At 46.3% G+C, this 23,030-nt stretch overlaps 2 protein-coding genes across 4 annotated transcripts in view; both read right to left on the bottom strand.

Annotated features, from left to right (window-relative positions):
- LOC100540249 (fer-1-like protein 4) overlaps positions 1–6,568 on the bottom strand; it is a 35,352-nt gene extending 28,784 nt beyond the window's left edge. Inside the window, exons 1-8 of the mRNA XM_010722246.3 lie at positions 5,519–6,568; positions 5,368–5,423; positions 3,930–4,018; positions 2,574–2,673; positions 1,468–1,559; positions 835–876; positions 566–733; positions 236–296 (exon numbers count right to left, since the gene is read on the bottom strand). Coding sequence (XP_010720548.1) covers positions 236–296; positions 566–733; positions 835–876; positions 1,468–1,559; positions 2,574–2,673; positions 3,930–4,018; positions 5,368–5,423; positions 5,519–5,597 — 687 coding nt within the window. The 5' untranslated portion in view covers positions 5,598–6,568. The remainder of the gene's footprint in view (positions 1–235; positions 297–565; positions 734–834; positions 877–1,467; positions 1,560–2,573; positions 2,674–3,929; positions 4,019–5,367; positions 5,424–5,518) is intronic.
- Positions 6,569–7,435: 867 nt separating this feature from the next.
- The window catches only part of CPNE1 (copine 1), a 41,586-nt gene continuing 25,991 nt past the window's right edge, over positions 7,436–23,030 (bottom strand). For all 3 annotated transcript variants that reach the window (XM_010722245.3, XM_010722244.3, XM_019622135.2), the window contains 15 exons: positions 22,841–22,966; positions 22,540–22,719; positions 21,224–21,298; positions 20,947–21,018; positions 20,248–20,331; positions 19,716–19,805; positions 16,045–16,143; positions 14,760–14,846; positions 14,601–14,660; positions 14,035–14,168; positions 13,339–13,393; positions 13,209–13,260; positions 11,539–11,672; positions 9,571–9,807; positions 7,436–8,837 (listed from right to left, as the gene is read on the bottom strand). In XM_010722245.3, the coding sequence (XP_010720547.1) occupies positions 8,721–8,837; positions 9,571–9,807; positions 11,539–11,672; positions 13,209–13,260; positions 13,339–13,393; positions 14,035–14,168; positions 14,601–14,660; positions 14,760–14,846; positions 16,045–16,143; positions 19,716–19,805; positions 20,248–20,331; positions 20,947–21,018; positions 21,224–21,298; positions 22,540–22,719; positions 22,841–22,966 (1,602 nt within the window). In that variant the 3' untranslated portion in view covers positions 7,436–8,720. The remainder of the gene's footprint in view (positions 8,838–9,570; positions 9,808–11,538; positions 11,673–13,208; positions 13,261–13,338; positions 13,394–14,034; positions 14,169–14,600; positions 14,661–14,759; positions 14,847–16,044; positions 16,144–19,715; positions 19,806–20,247; positions 20,332–20,946; positions 21,019–21,223; positions 21,299–22,539; positions 22,720–22,840; positions 22,967–23,030) is intronic.

Here is a 23,030-nt window from a genome sequence, read left to right as displayed (position 1 = left end):
AATCTGCAGGGCCAAAGTTGGGACCTAACTCCATTTCCAAACTTTGCAGAGATTTCAGGTAAGCCTGTTGTCCAACTTCCCAGGGAAAGCTACACAAAGCAAGGTGTCTTCGTGCTAGAGGTCTTGTCAGGGTATATGGCAACTCCCATGCCCACAGGAAGGCAGTGAAGGAATGGCTGGAGCAGCAGCTACAGAGGCATCTGCAGGAACACACACCCAACACTGCATTAAGTACCTGGAAGCTCTGTGGAGTTGGAGTGGCAAACAGGTCCCATGTGGAGCAAATTCTGGAACGGCTGCACAGAAACACAACCTGGATGAGTTGATCCCTTCATCTACATTGATCTGGGTAAGACTCCACTAAAGGAACTGAAAACCCAGAAAATAACAGCCTCGACACAGGAAAGAATCAACACCCAACAGTACCATTTGGGATCTCTAAAGGTTTCTGACATTTTGTGGAAACCAAATACCAAAAGATACAGGATCCCCACAGAAATCCACCCCAGGAGGTGGCACCTCCCACCCCAGGGCCCATGCATAGGGAAGAGCACACCACTGATACCTCTTCACAGGGCTGAAGACAATGCCCAACACCTCCACATCAGACACATCATAGAAGTCCTCTTCGATCTCTTCCTCCTCCTCCTCAGTCTCCAGGCCCTTTGCCAGCTTCCTGCCCAGTGTCACAGCCCTCCTGTCCAGCTCACTTGCTCTTGGCCCCTCGGCTGCCCTACAATCCCCACATCACATCATTGCCCGCCCTGGTGAGCGGGTTGTGCACTTTCCTCTACCTGGGAGGGTGAATGGATAATCCCAAGTGGAGTTACTTACTCCAGCTCCTCAAATGCAGGATTGCAGATGATTAACTCTGAACTGTAGGAAAAAAGAGATGCTTTACTGAAAAAAAAAACAACAGTGTTACAGCACTTCCCCAATGCATTTAAATAACAGTGCCACAGTCATGATCCTGCTTGTCTCTTGGCCATAAAATGAGCATTCTCCAAAATGGTATTTTTCCTTTTTCCAGCCTACATGCTTCACCTCTGGGCCCTCCAGAAGAGATGCTTTTGGAGCCTACCATCCTGCCTGCCCAGACACCCAATGGCCGTGGGCACAACTTGTGTGCAGAGAGCCTTTAGCTAATGTGGTCCAAAGCCACACTCTCTGCAGCTTTACAACCACAAAGCCTTGCTCGCATCAGCCAGGAATGCCACAGAAGTGTCTGAGTCCAAGAGGACTCCTGGGGTGCGATGGTTGTTCCAGTCAATCACATTTGGTCTTCTTTGTGAAGACAGGATGTTTTTTTTCCAAGAGCTCTGGTCACTTATTGCTGCTGTAGAGCAGAAATGCATCAGCCTGGAGAGTTGATGGGCTAGGTTGTACCTCCCAAATGGCTCTGGTTGACCCTGACTAAGGGAGTTGTACAAGCCATCTGGAAATATCCTCCTCCCAGGATTTCAGTACCTGTCTTTCATCTGATAGACAAAGTCTTCTTCAACCCAGGTCCCAGCCGAGCCCTCTGGAGGTTGGTAGCGCAAATCCAACTCAATATAAATCTAGAACCAAAAAATCAAACTGCCTGAGAGCTCAGCAGCCACAAAATACCTGTGCAAGTGCCCACGAGAAAGGGAAAGAAAAGTGTGGAATGAAAAAAACAAGCGAGATGCTGGCAGACAGAAGGTAAACCGACCATCTCAGTGTGAAGGGGATGTAGGAGCTGAGCCTACAGCTCAATCCCTGGCAAAGGCATGTTTTTGGGAAGAGAAATACAACCCTGAGAGGCAGAGGCTGCTGGGAGAGGAGGTGAGTGAAAAAAGAAGATTGGGATAAGGCTGGGTAAAGAGCAGAAGGTTTGAAACCCCGTTAAAGCACTAGGAAAGAAAAAGGGACAGAAATTACTCCAGCCCAGATATGCCAGGAAAGATCAGGACTCAGAGTGGCAGGGACAGGCTTGCTCCCAGAGGGCTCCTCCTTCCCCTGGGGACATGTATTTTCCCAGCTGAACTGAGAGACAGCAGCTCCGGCTGCTCTGGTTCTGCCCAGCTCAACCGGGTCGAGACATGAAAGCTGTTGTATTTTGTTTGGACTGGGTCATCAGCAAGATTTCCACCGTTAGCAAAAGGGAAGAGGCAGCTGAGCAAAGGTTTGGGGTCACAGAGCAGCTCTAACCCCAGAGCAGTGTCAGTGCCCCCGGTGAGTCCCTGCAAACCACCACAGACTGCTGAAGGGTCAGCCCCGTCCTGCTCCCTCTGCCAGCACAGACAGTCCTGCAGTGAGCTGCAGGAAGCTGAAACCACCCAGCAGCACTTGGCTTCCCCATGGGTTTGTGGTCACAGCACTGCGGGGTGACTCAGACTGCCCGTGGGAAGGACAAACAGGGGCGCAGCACCTTGCAGGGCTGCCAGTAGCACTGCCCTGGCACCCAGCCCCGGCCGCATGCTACTCCCATTTCCACCTGGGAAGCTCTAAAGGTTTCCCACAAAGCATTTCTGAATGTTTCTGGGGCTTTTCACCCACTAAGATGAGTGATGGAGCAGTGCCCATCCCTGGGCTGCGTGGGGAGGACTTACACCAGTGATGCTGTGGTTCCTGTCCACGAGGGCCTCCCGGAGAATCAGGCGTCCAGATGTCATCAGGTGTTGGAGGCTGAGGACGAGGGTGCCAAGGAGCCTGTAACAAAATCACTGGCTTTAGCAACATTACACACAGCATCCGTGCTCTCATCTGACCCTGGGTTTCTGGAGATAGAGAGCACTGAGGTTTCTGGCAGTCCAAGTACTCAAGAGCACTGACCCGTGTGCTTAGCCTGCAGAGAGCAATGCTTCATTAGGAAATAAGCCCAGGACCACAGCAATGTTGGCAGCAAATCTGCCCAGCCCAAAGGGGCTTCTCACTGTGGAAGGCCAATCCCTGCTCCCTGCCAGCAGTAGCAATATACATGGAGTTCTGCAGCTCCCACCCCACCTCATGTCACTGCTGGCCAGAGCCCACTGGTGTTTTGTGCCCCAGCTCCCTCTGGCAGCTGAGTGTGGGGTGAAGCAGTCTGACCTCTGCCATCCAGCTCTGCTCTGCTCACCAGCAGCAGAGGTGCACAGACAGATGTCAGTTTGGGCTTCTCCCATTGGATTTCTTTGCTCAGCACCATCACATCCTGGTGACTTGCTGTTGTTTATCAATTTGTCCTACAGCAGTTCCTATTGACATTTCAGCCAGAGACAACTCCTCTGATCCCTCTCCCATAAGGAAAACACCCAGTAAACACTGATGTGAAGTTCACTCACATTTTTTGCTCTGGCTTTCAGTGTCCTGCGTGTGCTGTACTTATCTTTTTCCTCCACACCCTCTCTGGCAGGGATGTGATGGCTTTGAAAACGTTTGCACCATCAGCCACCCCTATGAAGCCGTCCCTGTTGACTGTCCTTCAGTTCTGACAAGTTACCAGAGCTGGCACCTCCCCTGCAGGCACACTCCTTTGCTCTCTCCACCATCACTTTCTCCAGCTGTCACCTCTGTTCTTGGGTTTCCTAACCCACTGCTGCACTTGCAGCATTTCCTGGGCCACTTAGTAGCATTATATTCTGCCTGATCATCTCAACGTAAGTCACTGTGTTTTTGAAAGTTAAACCCCAGCGTCATGGACATGGGGGTCAGTTCCCCTGTTCCCAGCTGGGCTGCTGGGGCCCCACTTTGCTTCTGTCACCTGTGGGGTCTTTTCCGGATCCTCTGCACACCTCTGCACTATGCTGGCACAGCGAAATCACCACCCTTATTTCACTCCACATACAAAGTGCTGCTGCTGCAGCAGAACAACCAGCTTCATCCCTGTCCTATAACTCATATCCTGTATGTCTTCCTCCCACCAGCTTGCCAAGAAACATTTCCCTCCCCCATAATAAGCCCATCATGCCATCACCTGGAGAACCTACCTGTTACTGAACACTTTGCTGCAGTTGTACACTTTGACAGACAGCATCTCCCCCACGCCAAGTTTCCCATAGTGAGGCCAGCGAAAGAGCTGCAAGCAAACAGAGCACAGTGGTCCCCTCTGTCTTGCAGCACCAGGAGGTTCTGTGCAGGTGCTGGATGGAGCTGAGCTGACTTTTGCCCAGTACTGAGCGTTGTGATGGAGCCCATGTAGCACAGAGACCACCACCACCAGGACCTGCCCAGAGCACCCAGGTCCCTGCAGGCCCCCCTGGCTGTAGGAAGCTGTGAGTTAGGCTTTCTGGAAGATGTGTGGCTTCTGCTCAGCTTTTTATTAGAAATATCAGGCCCCGTGGGCACCTGGAGAACATGGCAAAGCCAGCCTCAGAGAGGACAGTGTGCAAAGGAGTGTTTTGTTACAGCCATTTACAGCTCTCTCCTCCTGGTCCATCAGACAGGGGAGGCTGTTTCCTCACCTCCTTTCCTCACCTCCGGAATCCACTCAGTCTGAACTTCTGCTGGGAGGGCAGCAGCTCCAGCTCACCTCTCCTTCCCACATCTGCAAAGCATTTCCTGCCAGCAGCAGTCAGGACGTGCCATTTCTCCAGCATTTATCTCAATGCGCACCAACCTTCATCTAAAGACTTCCCAGGGATTTCACTCCATATACAGTGATTTGCTGCTGACAGGGATGCCACACCGTGCCATTCCCAAAGCCCAGCTCACGGGGGGAGGGGACAGGGAATAGCAAGGTCCATCCAGGCCAGAGATATCACAGACACAGCAGGTGAATGCAATGGAGCTCCTGCCAAACCCTACGCCCTTGGGGAACCCCTCAGGATACGGCACCAGCAGAAAACCAGCTCTGCAGTGCTGTGAGGGTCATTCCACATGCAGGGCTGCCTGCAGGTGACCAAACCTGTGAGTATGGCAACATGTGCTGAAGGAGGAGGGAAGGTCTGCAAGCCAGGTTGGCCCCTACGGCTGGGGAAGGAGGAAGGATGGGGAGGGAAGCGAGCTCTGCAGCACAGAGCCACAGCTTGGCTGCTGAAGGGACAAACACTGAGCCACTGACTCAGCATTTTGGGAGGGTTCATTTTCTGTCCGAGCAGCCAGGTTCTCCAAAAGATGAATTAGATGAACTGCCTGTACATTACAGACACGAAGGAGCCCGGGGTAACACAGAGGACTCTGGAGAGGAGATAGGAGACAGGACATCACCACCAGCCCTAGTAGCCACACATTTCAGGCTCCAGGCACGGACTGGAGGAGCTGGGCACGGATAGGAAGGTAGGGAGGCTTCCTGTTGTTCCCATGATGTATGTCCCATCCCCACAGCCCACCCACCTGACCAGGCACCAGCTGAGGTATGCTGCATCCCCATCCCATCCCATCCCAGTGCCCGCTGCCCCAGACCTCACAGAATGGCCACACGCTCACCTCCCTGAAGACAGCCTCCGGGCCGCAGCGGATCTTCTTCGTCTTCTGTGTGAAGCCTTGGGCAGCGGAGGGGAGGTGTGAGGCTCTGTTGGGGCTCTGCCCCGCCCCGGGCACGGCAGACCCATCCATGCCTCCCTCCCTCCCTGCCCACCTCGGAAGCCGAGCTGCACCTGCCGCTCACCGCGGCCCGGCAGGTTGGAGAGCCGCCGGACACCAACGCTGAGCGCCATGGAGCTGAGGGCCGACGGCACCGCCGGGCCGCACCGCCTGCAGTGACTCAGTCAGCCCCGACTCACCCGGCCGGTTCGGCAGCCCTCTCCCTCCTGGTGCCCCACGGGGACACCTCAGGGCTGGCTGTGGGCACGCAGGGGGCCGCCTGCCCCAGCATTCGGCTGAGCACAGCTCCTGGTCACGGAGAACCCGGGGAATTGCGTGGTGCTCGTTGCACTGCTGGGAACGGGGAGCACGGAGCCCGCGGCCGTTGTGGCTGGAGGGCTGCAGAGCTGCGGATTGAGACGTTCACCACACAAATGCGTTGCTGGTCGGCAAATTTGGTGCTTGCTCTAAGCAGATCAGATACCATCAGCTCCCCAGGGAGCTTGTGCAGCTTCCCTGCCACCCAGAGCAGCTGCACCGTTTGCATTTGTCTGGAGACGGCGCCTTGGCTTCGGTGAATCAGTGCCAAGCAGGGCCTCAGCACAAGCGGCTTGGGAAAAGGAGCACGGCCTGCACCAGGAGGCACAGCAGTACGGGCACAGCGTGGCATGAACTGCTTTCCTACTCAGGAGGCTGCGCTGAGCTCTCCCTCACCTCAGGCACCAGGCATGCGGTGAGCCTGCATTCCAGCTACACCCAGGTGGCAGGGAAAGTCACCCCTATCGGGTCCAGCATCTGCAGTCACCTCAGCCAGCTGAGAAACATGCTTCCAAGCTGCCTTCATAGCTAGCAAAGACCGATGGGTACCAAGGCAGACCCACTTTCCTCCTTTGGAACTGACATACATTTAAAAAGGGGAGGCAAAACATTTCTCACTATGCATCGTGCTGCCTCAGAACTTACACTCTGCTGCTAACATGCTCATCTTGCCAAAGAAACCATTCATTGAAACCCAGCACTACGCAATGCTGCTGGTATTTCTTTAGCCAAACAAAGGATTGTTTACTGCTGTAAACCTCCTTCAAAGAACACCATTAAAAAAAAGAAAGGAAAGCACAGTCATACACACATTCCAGGCCCAGGTTGTTTGTACACGTAACAGAGTCAGAGAGCTCTGCCTATAGCTTGTAAGCAGCAGAAAGCACGAGTAGAGGATGCTCTCAGCCACAGCACAGCTTGTGCCAAGTTGTAGCTCTGAGCTCTCCTTCTTCCATGCTTGTCACACATTTTAGTTTACACAGCCACTCAACAAGAGAGCTCTCTTGGTTTCTTTTAAGTGCAAGAAAACGGGCACTGCAGGCCAGATGATGGACTAAATGAGGTGGGAGTCCAGCTTCCTCTACAGTGAGGAAGCCGCTGCTATCTGTAGAACCATGGTAAAACAAAAAAATGTTTGGAGGCAAAACTAACAGGTCCTTTTTGGTTCATTAGTGATCCTAGAGCCGCCACCCTTCAAACTCAAGCTGCGCTTTGGTGACACGATTAGCTGGGTGACACACCCAGCCTGCTTACACAGGTTTGCAACCAATCCGTTTCACAGGCTGAATCACCAGGCAGTCTTCCAGTTTCTTCTCACAGCTTCCTGGTGTATCCGGTACAATGGAGAAATTCTTTCCTAATTTCACAGTAAACAAACAGCTCATCTCACTGCAGAACAGGGCTGCAGGATACACATTCAGTCTTTGTGATTAACAGGTTACAAACTAATGCTGACAGACACCTTGCTCTGCTCTGCAGCTGCTCACGCTCAACCTAAGCTGAATCACCAGGCGAGTGCTGTAGCAAAGATCTTCCATAAACCACATTGCTGAAACAAAGTAGTAGTAGCCCAGAAAGAAAACGAAAGTCACACATGTCTGTAAATCAAAGCAGATGATTTATTTATGCAACTCAAAGTGATGACAACTTGTAGTGCAGAAGAAGTTCCTTTATTTTGAAATGAATTACCTCCAGTCTCAAAGAAATCACGCTTTGCTATCATCTGTCTACTTACAACCCCAAACCATGTAGTAATACACGCTTCACACTTCTGAGGACAAGGAACTACTTCCTCATAGTTCCACAGATAATTACTTTTCACTTTAAACCACTAGGACTCCAGGGAAATCACTCAAAGCATCTTAATTCCAATGTTTCCAATTACTGGCTTCTGAAAGTCACATACTTCATTAATCCCCCCACCTACAAATAAGCAAAGTGCAGCACTCTTAAATTGCAACAACGGCTCCAAGCAAAAGGCCATCACAGTGTTACATTCTGCTAATAGAAAAACGTGGTAATAAAAATACAGTGATTACTAAGTATGGTAACAGAAATTTAAAAATAAATGTCTACATACAAAAATATACTGACACTTTATGAAGGCACAGCAGGAACTGCCTCAGACATCCAACCAAGAGACTTTGGCACTGTAGCAATCAGAAAGATGAACACAGTGAAATGGTGATACAGGAGATGTAATGACAAAGGGACTAGCAGAATGGAAAGGTGTTACAAAGCAAAAAGGAAAGTGCTCACCTGTCTCTGAACATCTAGGCTCACAGGGGAGAACTCCACAAGGGAGGGATCTCCAACCAGAGATCCTTCCTTGACTGGCAGTCAGACCTCAAATGAGGTCTAAGAGAGGTGCAGCCAGACTCTACTACCCCTTTTGGTTCCACAGCTGAATTGCCTTCATCTGTGCTCCCAGGGCTGATCAGATCTTTTCCCCAGGTGCTCCATCAGTGGTTCAGGCCCTGACTCAACAGTTACCATACAGGTACCAACCAGTACAGAAGTGTCCCCACTTCCAAGGCTGACACAGACAGAAGAAAAGAACTACCAAGGAATAAATACATGGTAAGTATCTTTACAATAAATATGTTTGTCCTAACACTGGAAGCAGTGCTCACTCTGACACCAAGCAGCAGGTGGGTTATGCCAAGTGATGAGGAGTGGTATGATGTGTCACCACTGCAAGGTGGAAAACCAACAAGGTCTATTTTTCTTTGACAAGAACTGCCAACAATTTGATTTTTTTTTTCCATATTTACATTTCTTCCAGTTAGGAACAGGAGATATCAAAGATACAGAGTACAAGTGGGTAAGAGTTAGTGTGACTGGTACAATCTCGAGGCACTGAACACCCCAGGGTAGAATGTGAGTGCAAACAGCTCTCCTCACCCCAGTGATACACATGGCCGGAGTGAGGCTGCAATCTATACCTTCTTTATTTCTGGCAGTTTCAGAGGCGGCCAGCCCTGCAGTTTATAGTATGACACCAGCTGCTTCGGCACTTCAGCCAGAACCACCTGGGAAAGAGCTTCCCGGGGAGCCTGCAAGGAACAGCAAGAATAAATCAAAGGAACTGCAGGGAGAAGAAATACCACAGCAGTGACATACTCTCTTCAAAAATTCAGACTGCAAACCCCACCTGCCAGCCATGTGAGGCTGAGTTCAAGAGCTCCTTACTGCGGGCTCAGGAGCACTTCCAGTCAGCCTTGGTGAGCACTGCTGCTGAAAAATCACATGTTCCCAACCCTGCACTGCTCCCATACAGCCCTGATCTGGGTGGGAAGCTGCCCCAGCCACTGGCAATATCTTATTTTGGCTTTCACTGAGCAACATGCATGAACACCAGTGCTAGAAGAAAAAGTAGGGAGGAGCTGGGGAATGACAGGGCTGTTTTCAATAGCAGGGAAGATTTATCTCAGCTTAAATCACTCATGGAAGCACTCATGGGACTCAACAACAGAGACTGAGACAGTATGATCTCATTTCCTTTCCTAAATGTTTGCATCTCAGGAGAGAAAGCTTCTTCTTTAATCAAACTCTGCAACAGCCGAGAGATATTATCAATGATACAATGAAAACTCTTTAGGTAAGGCTGCAAGAGTGCCGTGACAAGGCACACAGATTTGAACACAGAAGCGTGTCTCAGCTCTCCCTGGAAACAAGCTATTTGGGAACTCCGGCCATACGTACAGTAGACACAAGCTAACTTCTGTTGTTGCAATAACTGCGTATCTATTGGGCAGCAGAACCCCCCTGAAGTTCAAGACAACTTACATTTCTGAACTGTCGGAAAGGCACAAACTGAACGATGTCCCGTGCAGCTGGCTCTCCTGTTAGGGATTTCAGGACACCACTGTCCCCATCAAGAAACTCCATTGCCTTGAAATCAGCTTCACCAACTCCAACAATAATGATGGACATCGGCAGCTTAGAGGCATTAACAATTGCTTGTCTAGTTTGGTCCAGATCAGTGATCTCTCCGTCTGTGATGATCAGCAAGACAAAGTATTGCTGAAAAACATCAGAAAGTACTCAGTTAGGGAGTTCAGCATCAAAGCTCACATAATTGGAGGCAAAAGGAGCAATTTCTGACTCTAAAAAAGCAAGCAGATTGTGCAGTGAATAACACGAAAATAAAAAATTCAAGTTCCTTTTTCTATATGCATACCACCTCTGCCTGTGCACTTCAGATTTCCTCTCTGAAATAAAAGATAGAGGCTTAAATTCAACCTATAAAGAACAATTACACCAAAAAGCAGAAAATACAAATGAACAAAGTACTACGAAGTCAGCAAAGCTGCATACAGCACGCACTGCTGGATGCTGCTTCATTCACTGGCCTCTCAAAAAAGGATAAAATTATTAAATATTTGTAACTCCAAGAAATCAGTTTGGATGGGACCCTGGGCAGTGATCTGGTGAGTGGCAACCAGCCCATGGCAGGGATTGGGGCTGGGTAGGCTTTGAGGTCCCTTAAAACCCAATCCATTCTGTGACTTGATGTTTTTAATTATCAGTAATCTAAGTGGTGACTATTAGGAACCTGAACACATAGCAGCAGCAAATGTCACAACATGGAGACACTCCAGAGGGGACACAGAAGGGAAAGAACACAGGAGCTTTTCTAGAAGAAAAAAAATAACCTAAGCCAAAACATTGGCAAGACAAAGCATTTAGAAATCCCTTTCCTTTCCAGAGGCTGAGGTTCAGCACCTGACTGAAAACTGCAAGCACTGTTTTATAACAACTATCTACAGACGTAAGATGAAAACAAATATATCAGAGACTTAGAACGGAAATTAAGCTTCCAATTCCAAAAGCCAGTTAATACAAGTTTGCTGTGACTGCACTCATTACTGACATATCCTTTACTTAAATAACTTCTCATCTCTAAGTAGTAGATACAGTCAACATATCAATAAAAATTCAGAGATTTCCCCTAAGAGTTTGGATAGCTAAAAAAAAGAAAACAAAAAACCACCAACGCCCTCAGAAATGTCAGAAGAGTATTTCCTAGAACAAGAACCTCAATCTCCTACTTAAGTCAAAATCAAAATCCTGATACAGCTAGCCCAGAAGGTGAGTATCAGAACATACATGAGAATTCCTTCTAACTAGGTAGTCAAAGTGGAATCAGCTAAATGTATCAGGAAATAAGCCATTATGCACAACAAATTAAGTTTTAAGAGATGGAGCTGAATTTTAACAGCAGCCATGGCCATGCAAGCACACAAACAAGATATGCAGAAGCAAGCATGGCCATTCTGCAACAGCATGCTGATCTGCCAGCTCTCCAACTGCTTCGTTAGCATGACCCTCTGGATATCCTGATTCTCCGTGCAAACACGGTGGGACAAACAGCCAACCTGACATTTTTCAGTTCTTCTTTGTGAACATTCTTGAGTGCAAAATTCTTGGAATAAAACATACAGGGCCCCTTTATTCTGCATGCATTCTCTACAGGTGACAGAGCCTGGCAAGAGAGGTTAGGGTAACACAGCTGCTGACAAAGTCCAGTTGGTCTAAAAGCCAATGCAGCACTCCTGCATACTTTGTTGGTAAAGGCTCGTATCAATATCAACTTATCAACCAAGAGAGCAGGAAGTCTCTCTCTGGAGGTTGGAAAGAGAGGTTGAGACCTCGAGGAAGGGAGAAGAAATCACTTTACCATTCCACTCCATCCCATCACGAACAGAAAAACAGAAACATCACCCAGATGCAGATCCAAAGGAAAGGACTCACAGAAGCAGTCCTTTGTTGCGCCGAGTGTGCAGCAAACCTTGCCACATGGTTTATAATAGGAGAGAAGTTGGTTGGCCCATAGAGTCGGATCTGAGGGAGGATCTGGCGATAGGCATCAACTATTCCTTGGATCCCTGTAACACAAGGAAGGCAAGCTGCCTCACAATTTCTCCTGTAATTATTTAAAGCTTTACTAACTAGTATGGCAAAGGATAAATCATTCACACTGGTGTGAACTCCTAAAGGACAAAACAAACAGCAGGTAACAGTGACTGTACGAAGCACAGAGCTGAAACCAGCGGACATCTGCAGGGACAAGACTTCCAGATTTCTCCTCTGTTCTACATTCTTTACGTTACTCTTAGTGACTCTAACAAAGTAAAAGTAATGGAAGCTGGGGGCAAATAATCCAGCAGATGCATGCTGGTGATCTTGTCCCTTCTTCTCTCTCATTCAGTTTCTTTTAAGTGATTGTAGTCTAATTAGACAAGGTCACAAACTCTCTGGAACAGTTATTGCTTATGTTCCTCATGTGCAGGATGGACAACAGTTCCTAAATTTAAATGTTTTGTGTTATTTTTAAACAGAAAAACGAGTCCTTAGGGTTCCTCCTATGCAGTAAGTTCCTCTCACTACTTAACTAATCAAAATTTTAAAAGTCTGATTTTTGATGGCTGGAATTCTTGCGTGGGTTCATTTAAATTGCCCCACACACTGGCTTATAGTGATGCATTTTTATTTGCCATTGCCCACCATACAGATTTCAGTGCTTTATTTCTACTAACCTACTGCAACAAACACTACCACAGGGCAACAACATAGATTGCAGTGAGGCAGGCAATGTGGAACTGAGCAGAGAAATGCTTCCATTTTAACACTGATTCTCAGATTCCATTTTTCGCTGGCCTTAGACTAGATAGAAAACATGAGGAAAATTCTTTATTCAGGAACAATTCCATGTCGCTGCTTGCCAAGAGAGTGCTTAGGAGTTCATAATCTAGTTTACAGGGAAGCCACTAGAAACAGCTGAAATAACTACCACAGAAGAATGGGGCTTTGAGGAAAATAAACACTTGAGACAATCCTTTAAAAATAACAGAAAAACAGTGATAATACTGAAGTAGCTGCCACTGTCACTAACAGCCCTAGCACATGGTAGCTTTAGAAGTGAGACTAACACAGACACACTGCCACCTGTAACATAACAAGAAATAACCAAGTAGCAGCAACAAAAATTTCAGCAGACTAACAATCACAGGTTGGCTGAGTTTCAATCCAAACCCCCTTCTCTAGCAGGGCCACCTACAGCCAGTACCCCATGCCCAAGACTTTTGAAGGTCTCCAAGGTCTTGGCAATCTCTCTGGGCAATGTGCTTCGGTGCTCTATCACCAACACAGTACAGAGATGCCTCCTGTGTGTTTAGAACCCCACACATCCCAGCTCTCTCCATCTCCAACAATCAAATTTAACCTAGACTGCTTCACTGCAAGTCTGCATCGGTAGATCTTCACATTCAGGTGAGAGTACATGTAGGTTGCTGGATGTCATCACACTGCATCTGTTGTATGTTGTTTTTGTTTTTGTTTTTTTTTTTTACCAGTTATGAAAGGAATGAACACTTCAAACATCAGTCCCTCTCAGTGAAATATTAGTAAAGAGATGTCCTCACCTGGACAGTAAGGGTTGTTGGGATTGAAGTTCAAAGCAAACTCATGAGACACCTAGAAACGGTGATGTTACAACCAGTTAGAGAATGCAGACATTAAAAGAGCTACTGCACAGTGCTGTGAAGGCCTTACCTGCCAGCTAGGAGGAACCTGAGCTCCGAAACCAAATGCAGGAAACAGCTTGTCCCTTGGGAAAAAGGGCAACAAGAAGAAATGAGAAAGAGAAATCCTGTAATATTTTACTAATTCTGTTTTATTCCCAGAAATAGTTGTAGCCCAAGGTTCATTCTTGCCATTAGGGACGGGTACACCTCCTAGTTTTCCCTGGTCAGTAAACAGTTACCCAGGCATTTCAGGCATGGGACTGACAACTTCACAATATCTTTGAATGCAGTATCCTGCACAACTCTCAGGAGATTTCAGAGAAGCAAGAGAAAAGCCAATCAAGTCACAACTTAGCTGAAGGACAGAGCAGGCAAACACGTTCCCACTGAGTCTAACAGGGAATTCATGTTGGAGATGCACTGTTACCAAGAAGGGACTACAACCAGCGAAAGCAGAATTACAGAGTAACTCAGGGCCATAAAGGTGCAGATCTGGATGGACAAATAAAGCAAACATGCTTTATTAAAAAGGATTGTCATTGCCTTTTTTGGCAATACCAGAAGCAGCAAGCAGCAGCAGCAGCTCCTGAAGGGATCTCCCAAGGAAAGGCAGCAGCACCTCCAAATACTACAGCTCCAGAATGAGCTATCAGCCTTGACCAATAACCCACTGTGAAACATTTTTTAACGAGGGGACTAGGAGAGTTGAGAACCTCTTACATACGTGTCATAATCCTGGACTACACTTCCCACGCTCCAGATGGCAGTCAAATACTCATTTATCCCATTTGGGCTGATGTAGTGAAGAGAATCTGGTGAGTTGGGATCACCATTGGAGCCAGTGAAGTCTATACCCACCTAATCAGTTTGGAGGATGATAACAGCAGGTCAATGAAACAGCATCATAAGCAAATGAGAAGTACCAAAAACAATCAGAAACAGAGGGATAACAGCAGCCCCATGCTGCTCCCTCCCTGCCAGACACAAAGATGACTGCAAACAGAGGCAAGCAAATAAGCCTGCAATTTTCTCCCACCAGGGCACATGCACATCTGAGGAGCAGCAGTCCTTTCCACCAAGGCTGGGAATTGATTTCTCAAAAGAAGCTTGAGAAATCCAAGATCCCTTAAATTTGCTACTTGATATCAAAAAGCAAAATATAAAATCAATTCTTTTTGGCAGCTTTCATTACTCCTTAAGAAAACACATACTGCAAATTATAAGTACTAAACACAACTTCATTGCCTTGTTCTATCATCTACCAAGATGTGAAGTGGGAAAACAACTCACTGTAAAATTAATCTGGCAGCCTCCCATAACATAGTCCAGGAACGAATAGTCTGTTTCAATCTAGAGGAACAGACAGACAGTGTTACACCTCCTTCCTGTAAGGATAGATTTCTTGATCATCAGAAAATAGAAAACGACAAACAACAACCATTTTCCTACCTTGCAGGACTTTATGCTAATGATGCCTGAGTTTTTGTAGCTCTTTTTCTTTTGTTTCTTCTCAGGATGAATGCATTCAAATTCCACCTACAAAAAGAAAGCACTCAATAAGCAAATTATAAAATATCTGCAGCAGTGCAAGCTATTGAAATAGAACAGTGTGAGACATCACAATTCCAGAGTATTATGAAACTTCATTTTAAAAGTGTTTGTGACTACTGTGGCTGCTATTTGACAAGTTAAAATTGATGCTTTTGCTGTCATCATTGGGCAAAACACATGAGAGAATATTTCAAAGAAGTCCCTCTCTGTGACAGCCTGACTCTTGCTCTCTGCAGAACCACTGAACACTTAACAGAGTGCAAACAAGTCTGTCACAAATACTAACATTTCTCTTAACGTAACTGCATTCTTATTCAGTTAAGGGCAGGAAATGAACTCAGAAGCTAAGGAGGCAAAGTGAGAAGGGGGAGGAAGGAGGTCAAAAAGCCCTAGGCCTCAGGTTCTCAGTGGCAGAGGGATCAGTATTCTGATATCAGTGTCTTGTTTCACTTAACAGTAGTTCTGATTTCACATGGGTTAGGGAAGAAGGCAACAATCTTCCACAAGCTTTAGGATTCCAAATACAGAAATCAAATTGGCTGGTGACTCCTAGCACTCCCAGGCTACGTCCTGCACATGGATTCATTACTCTGAACCCAGATGAGACCTCTCCATGAAAATGAGTGTACAGGCTCTTGCTGTAGACAGAGAGAAAGTGGCACCACTAGCAAATGACTCAAATTACTCTAAAATGGGTGCCCAAGATAAAGCAAGAAGACTGACCGCTGGAAGCACCATTTCTTTCCACTATCTAGAAAGCTACCTAGAAAGGCAACCAGAGTGCTAGTGAGGGCGACCAGCTCAGGCACACACGTTACCTGAGACAAGTCCCACCTCTGGACTGTTCTGTTGAAGCTCTTTTAAAGAAGCTCTTTTGCTTCCACTTGATTCAGGAGAGGCAAAAGCATGCAGAATGGCTGGCAAGAAACAGCACATGGCCAGCAGACAACAGGCTGAAGGATGCCTGTAGGAACAGGAAGGGTAACAGCCCCCAAGGAAAACAGCAGCACCCTCCCCATGCCAGGTTTTATTTTTCCCAGACAACAGCTTAGTAATACAGAGTCAGATACAGAAAAAAAATGACTTTTGGAAGCAACAACTGAAAATCCCTCAGACATCTTTATTAGAAAGGGTTTGTGACAGACTGAATTACAGACAAAACTGAGGAACAAAGGAAGCTCACCGGACAGCCGTCCACTGCTTTCTGCAGCTGAGCCAGGTTAGTTTCAAAAACACCTATCAAGTCATGCGACCCATCACTGTCGTGATCAGAGCAGTGCACCTGAAAGGAAAGAGAAGCAAGAAATAGGTAAGCATACTGTGTTAGGGTGAATGACAGCTGCTCTCCACGCAACCTCCTGCCTCCAACAGCTCTGCAGTGATGCTACTGACTCTCCCTACCAAACCTGATCCAGGGATCACTACCTGAAACCTGCCAGAGGGAGAAACACTGCGTGCATCTCAGAACAAGGAAGACATTCAATCACTCACCTACTTGAGTGTGCAAAGTGACAGCTTTCCTCAGTTCAAATGGAAACAAAAACAAAACAAACAAACAACAACAACAACAAAAAATCAACAAAATAAAGCCGCAGATTTCACAGCCCAAAAATATAAAGTTGAGATCATTCAGGACACAATATGCAAGTGGAGTAATGGGAAAAAGCAGCTAAAGGTCTCATCTGGTTTCTGAATAAACAACTTCTGCCTGGCAATAGAGTCAGTCTGCAAAGAAACTGCAAGTTGCCTTTTCCTGCATCTTACAGCAATCAAATTACAAACAACGAATAACCACGTTTAAAACAGCGTGTAAGCTTGAATCTTCAGAACTAGAGAATGCAAAACAGCAATGCATTTAAAAACAAAAAATATGATAATAACCATGGCTTCAAGCTAACACAGCACAATGGGCATTGGCAACAGCTCCCATGAAATCAACAACTGTAAGAAGCATTTATAACATGCACAATGCACACGACAGCAGAACGAAAGTAATTCCAAAAGCAGTCAGTCAAGAAAGCTTGTGAACAGCAGTTTTTCCTCTGCTCAAGCTCACACACTCCTCCAATTCAAAAGCCCATTCAGATTCGCTTTTATTAACCAAGAAACTGATGTTACCCCAGCACAAACCAGGGTGACAGCTTTCTCCTCAGCATTATGGATAAGGTGAACCTACAGGCAATGCCTAGATAAGGAAGTCAAATTCAATCAGCAAACCTGAGGACAAGGTTCTTGGACAACTACCTGCTGCCTTTGATCCACTTGGGATCTTCCACTGCTATCAGTAGGAAATGTGCACAAAAACCAAGTGAATTGCACACAAAGCTAGCCACCCAAACTGCCATCCTTCAGGTCCTTCACTGGGAAATTTTTGCTTTAGAGATTGTGCCATTCTCCTTCTTCATCCATTCCAACCCACCACTGCTCTGTCCCTCCCTTCTGCTGGCTGTGCCATGAAGCACCCCCAAGCACCTCCTCTGCCTCTCTCAACAATTCTAATGTTTAAAGTGTCAGTCAAAAGATACGTGACCACATCAAGGAGGCTACTGGAGGTCATCATGCAGAGACTGAGGGTGTCCTTGGCACTAACATGCTGCAAAGAACACAGGAGGTTGCACCTTCCCTTTCCCTTCTGCTTGTCCCTGTCCCCTCCTGACCACACACAGAAAAATCCAACTACTTAATGACCAGTTCTGTTAGTGGTTCACAGCATGAGTAGCTTACAACAAACCTCTTTTTGCAAGGGTTTTCTAAAATGGACAAAGATTCAGAGTGCACAGGCCAAAAAGTGCTGCTGCTGCAAACAGAACCAAGATGAGAAGTGGGGAACAAACACCTGAAGCTGTCAGTAACTGCCTTCTGAATCGTGGTCTGACCTCAGGAGTCAGCTAACTGCACAGTACTGCACTGCATTTATTTACTGATTAATTACTCAACTGAACTATCAAATATTCATAGGAACACTTTCAGTGGGTAAAAGGCTCCTTTTATCCACAAGAGAAACTTCCAAAATTCACACCAAATGGATTATTGCTTTTATGCATATGCCACCAAATGCATGGTCAGGAAGGGTTTCTTTTTGTTGCGCTGCTTTTTGTTCTTTTTTAAATCTCACATTTGCTACTTCTCTTTAAACAATTACAGGAGAGAGAAACTACTTTCGTATGCTTCTTTCTTAAAGAAACCGCCACAAGATTATACTACACCTCAAAACTGAGCTGTTTTTAAATATGAAACAACAGTGACACCCCTCTACTTCACAATCAGTTAGGGGTTAGTTAGCACTGTTAATGTGACCAAAAGATGTGTCTGCACACACATTTAGTGCACGTTTCCTACTGCAGAACCCTCATGCACGGCTGACAAAGCTGACACTCACAAGACATACCAAACTGACACTGCCCACACGAACACCTCCCTTGTGCTGCAGTACGAAGACTTCTCTGCTCAGCAACCACCATCATTCCTCATCTGATTGCTCCTAAGATGCAAATCTTAGAAAGCCTTGAACAAGAGGTTCCAAGCGGCACGTACTGGATGGAAAACAGATCTCCAGTGCAATGCTCCACTCCTTAGTGCTAATGCTCCTGCCCACAGGTATGAAGGCCTCTTCCTGACCAACTTCCCCGCAGGTAGACTGTGAAAAGTAATAGATTATTTGCACATGCATTCAGGATTTGGGGGTGAAAGGAACTAACAGCAAAGATTTATGTTTTGTTTTTAAATAGATCATTGCAAAACAAATCCCAAAGCACAGAAAGGTTCTAAAGCAAAAGCAGGAGTGTTTCAGAGTATAGGAGATACAACCTCATAACAAAATGCCTCAGCCATTCCATCTCATGTCACTTTTGACAAGGTAACACACAACTCTTAACCACCTCCTTCCCACATTTCTCTTAGCACCTTCAGACCAATAGGACTTCCTTCTGATCTAAGATTGCTCACAAAAGCTCATGACCACCACTTAGAACACATTCAACAAGCCCAGCACAGTTGAACCAGGGTAATAACCTCAGCAATTTTTTGGATCTGCCATGCTGCACAAATAAAAAGATCAGCATGCATTGCTTTCTGCTAAACCTTTCAGATCAAACTTCCAGCACAAGATCTCTTCTCAAGCAGGATGAGGCAGGAAAATTCTGCAAATGGAAAGTGTTTAGGAGCTGAATAAGCAGAGGGAGATAATACTCAACATTAAACTATTTAAAGCTTTAAGTGCTTCTATGTAATCAGTGCATTGCTTAGAACACAAACTGAACTTGCTATCAGATTATTTTTGTAGAAACTTATTCAAAGATGGAATTGTTCTGCCACCACCCCCATAATTCAGGACCAGTGTATTAATCCTCATATGTGAGACCACGAGCAATTCCAGTTCTAACTCGAGACCAAATTTCTTGCTGGGACAGAAAGAAAAACAAGATGGAATAAGCTTGCCATTCTCACGAATGGAGGAAGCAGACACCTGCCCTTTCTCTGTCAGTATCCTAATGCAATCCAGTTTATCCAATATGTAAGCCTCACAGCTAACATAGCATTAGAAAGCCACAACTAAACAGAAAATCCCACAACCTGAAACTAACCTGAATAGCTAATGACCATTCATAATCATTGTTGTGACAAATCATTAGGAACTGCATCACTTCTGCATTTCCTGACTTCTCAATTTGACAACTCATGTTTCAAGTACAGACTTCACACTTAATAGACGTATAATCACTTATCTGCCATATTATTCTAGAAAAGCAATTTAAAATCTTGAGTATGACTAGATGACTTGATTACTCATAGTTAATATGTCAGAGATTGGGTCACTTACAACAACAAACAAATCTGAATTTCTGAAGGCTGTACCTTGATAGGTTTATTAAGATCACCACCACAGAATGTCTGCAAGGGAACGCTGAACCTCCTCCAGCATGGACTTAAGTTGTTCTTAACGACCTTAAAAAAAATTACAGCATAACATCATGTGAAAGATGTGATGTGCAAGTTACTAAGAAACATAACATGAGGGTTCTGTACTTCTGTGGGACTACATGGAACAGCCTCAGTCACTTCTACCCTCACATGAGCAAAGAGCAGCTCTGTTAGAAGCCTGAAGTTCAGAGCTGGGTAGAACTGCAGAGCCATGCCAATCTCACAGCTCGTTGCCTCTAAAAGGCAGAAGAGTCCTGCCACTCTTCCCTCAGAACATGGTTGGACCCTTCAGCTTAACTCTGATTAGGCACGAAGTTAAGCATTTTCTGCCAGGTAGTCAGTGAGCAGAATCCCTTCCTGGGGGGACAAGTTTCACTGCAGAAGTGGAGCACAGCATTACCAGAAGCGAGACACTCTAAGCTGTCAGACAAACTTAGCATTTCTACACTGATGTGCTTCCTGTTACCTCTGATCTGTACACCAGCTGCCACATTCCAGCATCACTCTGCTTGTACAGCTCCAGAAATGGATCCGATTTACCTAAGAAATCCTGCAAACAAAATCCCAACAAACCTTCATCAGACCTCTGTATTATCCTCGGATGAGAGAAGAGTCAGGTCATCAGTACAACTCGCTTCTAACAAATCACAAAGTCAAATAAGCTATACGTTTCCTTACCTCTTTTAAGCTGCAGCACTTTACAAATCATTGCAGTGTACCAGCCCTGATTACAAGACTGTGCTTCCTTAGAGCATTTTGTTACTATAAATCACCCTTGGCTTAAAATAACACCAAGGCAGCATATCTAAATTTCCATCTTTTCTTCTTTTATAACATTGCACAAAGTCCAGTTCATGGCACAGTTACAATATTCAATCAAAACAATTATTTAATGTATTCAAGTATGGAATACTCCAAAACCAAAATAATTATCCACAACCTAAACTTGGTGGTTGAATCTCTTATCTGCTATTGTGCTTTCTGCCATGTAATTATGTCTCCACAACTGGCAACAGAACAAAGAGCCTTTTTACACGTGGATTACAGAGCTTAGCCGAACGTTTGCAGTACAGTGAGAATCCTGGCTAAAGGCACTCGCTGTCAATATAGTCAAGACCCACACAAGCATGCAATATCATTAAAAAAGAAAAAAATGAATCACTACCTTTTTGTCCAAGTTTCGGGCTTGAATTTCCAAATTGACCACCCTGGTATCTTTAATCTCCTCTGCTGTAATCTGTGACACAAATTAAAAAAAGAAAATACAGAATTTTGCGTATGTTTTATGCATGAAAAAACCTCCATGTATGGTTACAAATACATACTCTTCCTCTACACATACTGAATTTGAAAACAGAAAGAAACAAAACCAGAAATGTTACTCGGTCCCAGATCTTGTACCAAAGAATGAGAAATTCTTTTTACCACACACGCTCCTGTACCGTAATGGTGCCTTTTCCTGCTGGCTTCCCCTCCTTCAGTTCCAGAGGTCGGGTAAACACCGAGCTGGACACAATCTGAGGTTAAAAGACAGATAACATAATATGAAGGTAGAGAAAGATCATTATCATTAAAGAATTATTAAGAATCAAAGAACTATTCTTCAGGAGGAATTATTTTTAAAATTCTGCTAAGGAAAACCCATTTCCTGCAGCGACAGCTACGAGTTTGTGCTCCTGAAATGGTTAAGCACTCAGAGTTTTCCCTCTCCACAAAACAATTCCCACTAACACATCTCAACACTTAACACTAGCCTCCTGTTGCTGCTTCTCCCAAGACCCCTGAGACATTTTCATTACAAGCAGCCAAACAACCATTGAAAATCAGAACGTCTATTTATTTAACCAAATCCTTCGCAATCTCAAACCTCATCCTTCTCCTTCTACCTAACAATATGAATTCCTGTTCAGGAAATGAATGCAGATTTTCAGGCAATCTTCCCTGAATTTATGGCTTGAGGATTTTTTTTCCCCCAAGGAAACCAAAAGGCTACCAGAGCTCTCCAGGGCCTTCCTCACTCCCAGTCTCCTGCTAGTTCTACAAGTGCTCCTACATGAAGCAATAACTTTAAAGGCTGAGACTTCTGGGGCTGTTCAGCCTGGGGAAGAGAAGGCTGAGTGGGGATCTGGTCAACGCTTAGCAATATCCATAAGGTGGGAGGCAACCAATGGGGCCAGGCTCTGCTCAGCGGTGCTCAGAGACAGGACAAGGGGCAATGGCACAAACTGGAACACGGGAAGTTCCATGTGAACACGAGGAAGAACTTCTCTATAGTAAGAGTGCCTGAGCCCTGGCACAGGCTGTGCAGAGAGGTGCTGGATTCTGCTCTGGAGATAACCCAACCGTCTGGATGCCTTCCTGTGTGACCTGCTGTAGGGAACCTGATTAGTGAGGGAGTTGGATTAAACTAGCCCATTAGTTTTATGGCTTTGTTGCTCTCTTTATGTTTTAATAGTTTAAAAATAAATTTATACATATTAACAATATTATGATCCAATTCTTCTTCACTGTGTGCAGCCCAGGAAAGCCCAAAGGCTGGACCACCTACGGACTGAATGATTTCCAGAGTTTCCTTCCCACCCCTACAATTTCAAGACTCACAAACCACATGCATTCTTAACCTTCGCTGCCTGCTCACCACCACGATTCTTCCAGTTATATTCAACAGGAACAAGCACCGATCTGTTTTGGAAGCTAACAAAGAGGAGCTTAAAATACTGCAGGCTGTAAGAAGGCAGCCCTGCCCCAGCCCTCACACCTGCCCGAGCGTGCACTCCACGGCCCCGAGGAAGTCATCGTCACTGAGCTCAGCAGACTTGTTGTCGATGTCGTACACGCCGAACTTCAGCTTCTGCACCTTCTCAAAGTAGTAGTCGACGAGCAGCTTCTTGGAGAATTCCGGGTCTTGGCAGTTCTTAATCCTCTCCGTGCGATCTAACTGTGCGGACACAGAGACACAGTCAAGAAGAGCTTGGATAAAAGCCGAGGGAGAGGGCGGGGAGCGGGCACGGCAGCGCCTCGCTGCGCCGGCAGCCGAGGGCAGCACCGAGCGGCCTCACCTCAGCCCAGCGGCCTCCCACGTCCAGCAGCAGAACGCACAGCGGGTCCGACTTGGAGCCGACGTCGCGGTCGAGGAGGTGGCGGCAGATCACGGACAGCTGCACCCGGCTCACGCACTGCGCCATCTGCGGGAAAAGCGCGGGAAGGGGTCACGGCCCGGCCGCTCCCGGCCCCGCCGGCACCGCGGCG

Source organism: Meleagris gallopavo, chromosome 22, assembly GCF_000146605.3.
Source record: "Meleagris gallopavo isolate NT-WF06-2002-E0010 breed Aviagen turkey brand Nicholas breeding stock chromosome 22, Turkey_5.1, whole genome shotgun sequence".
Classification (NCBI taxonomy): domain Eukaryota; kingdom Metazoa; phylum Chordata; class Aves; order Galliformes; family Phasianidae; genus Meleagris; species Meleagris gallopavo.
This window is presented reverse-complemented; position numbering and strand designations above follow the sequence as displayed.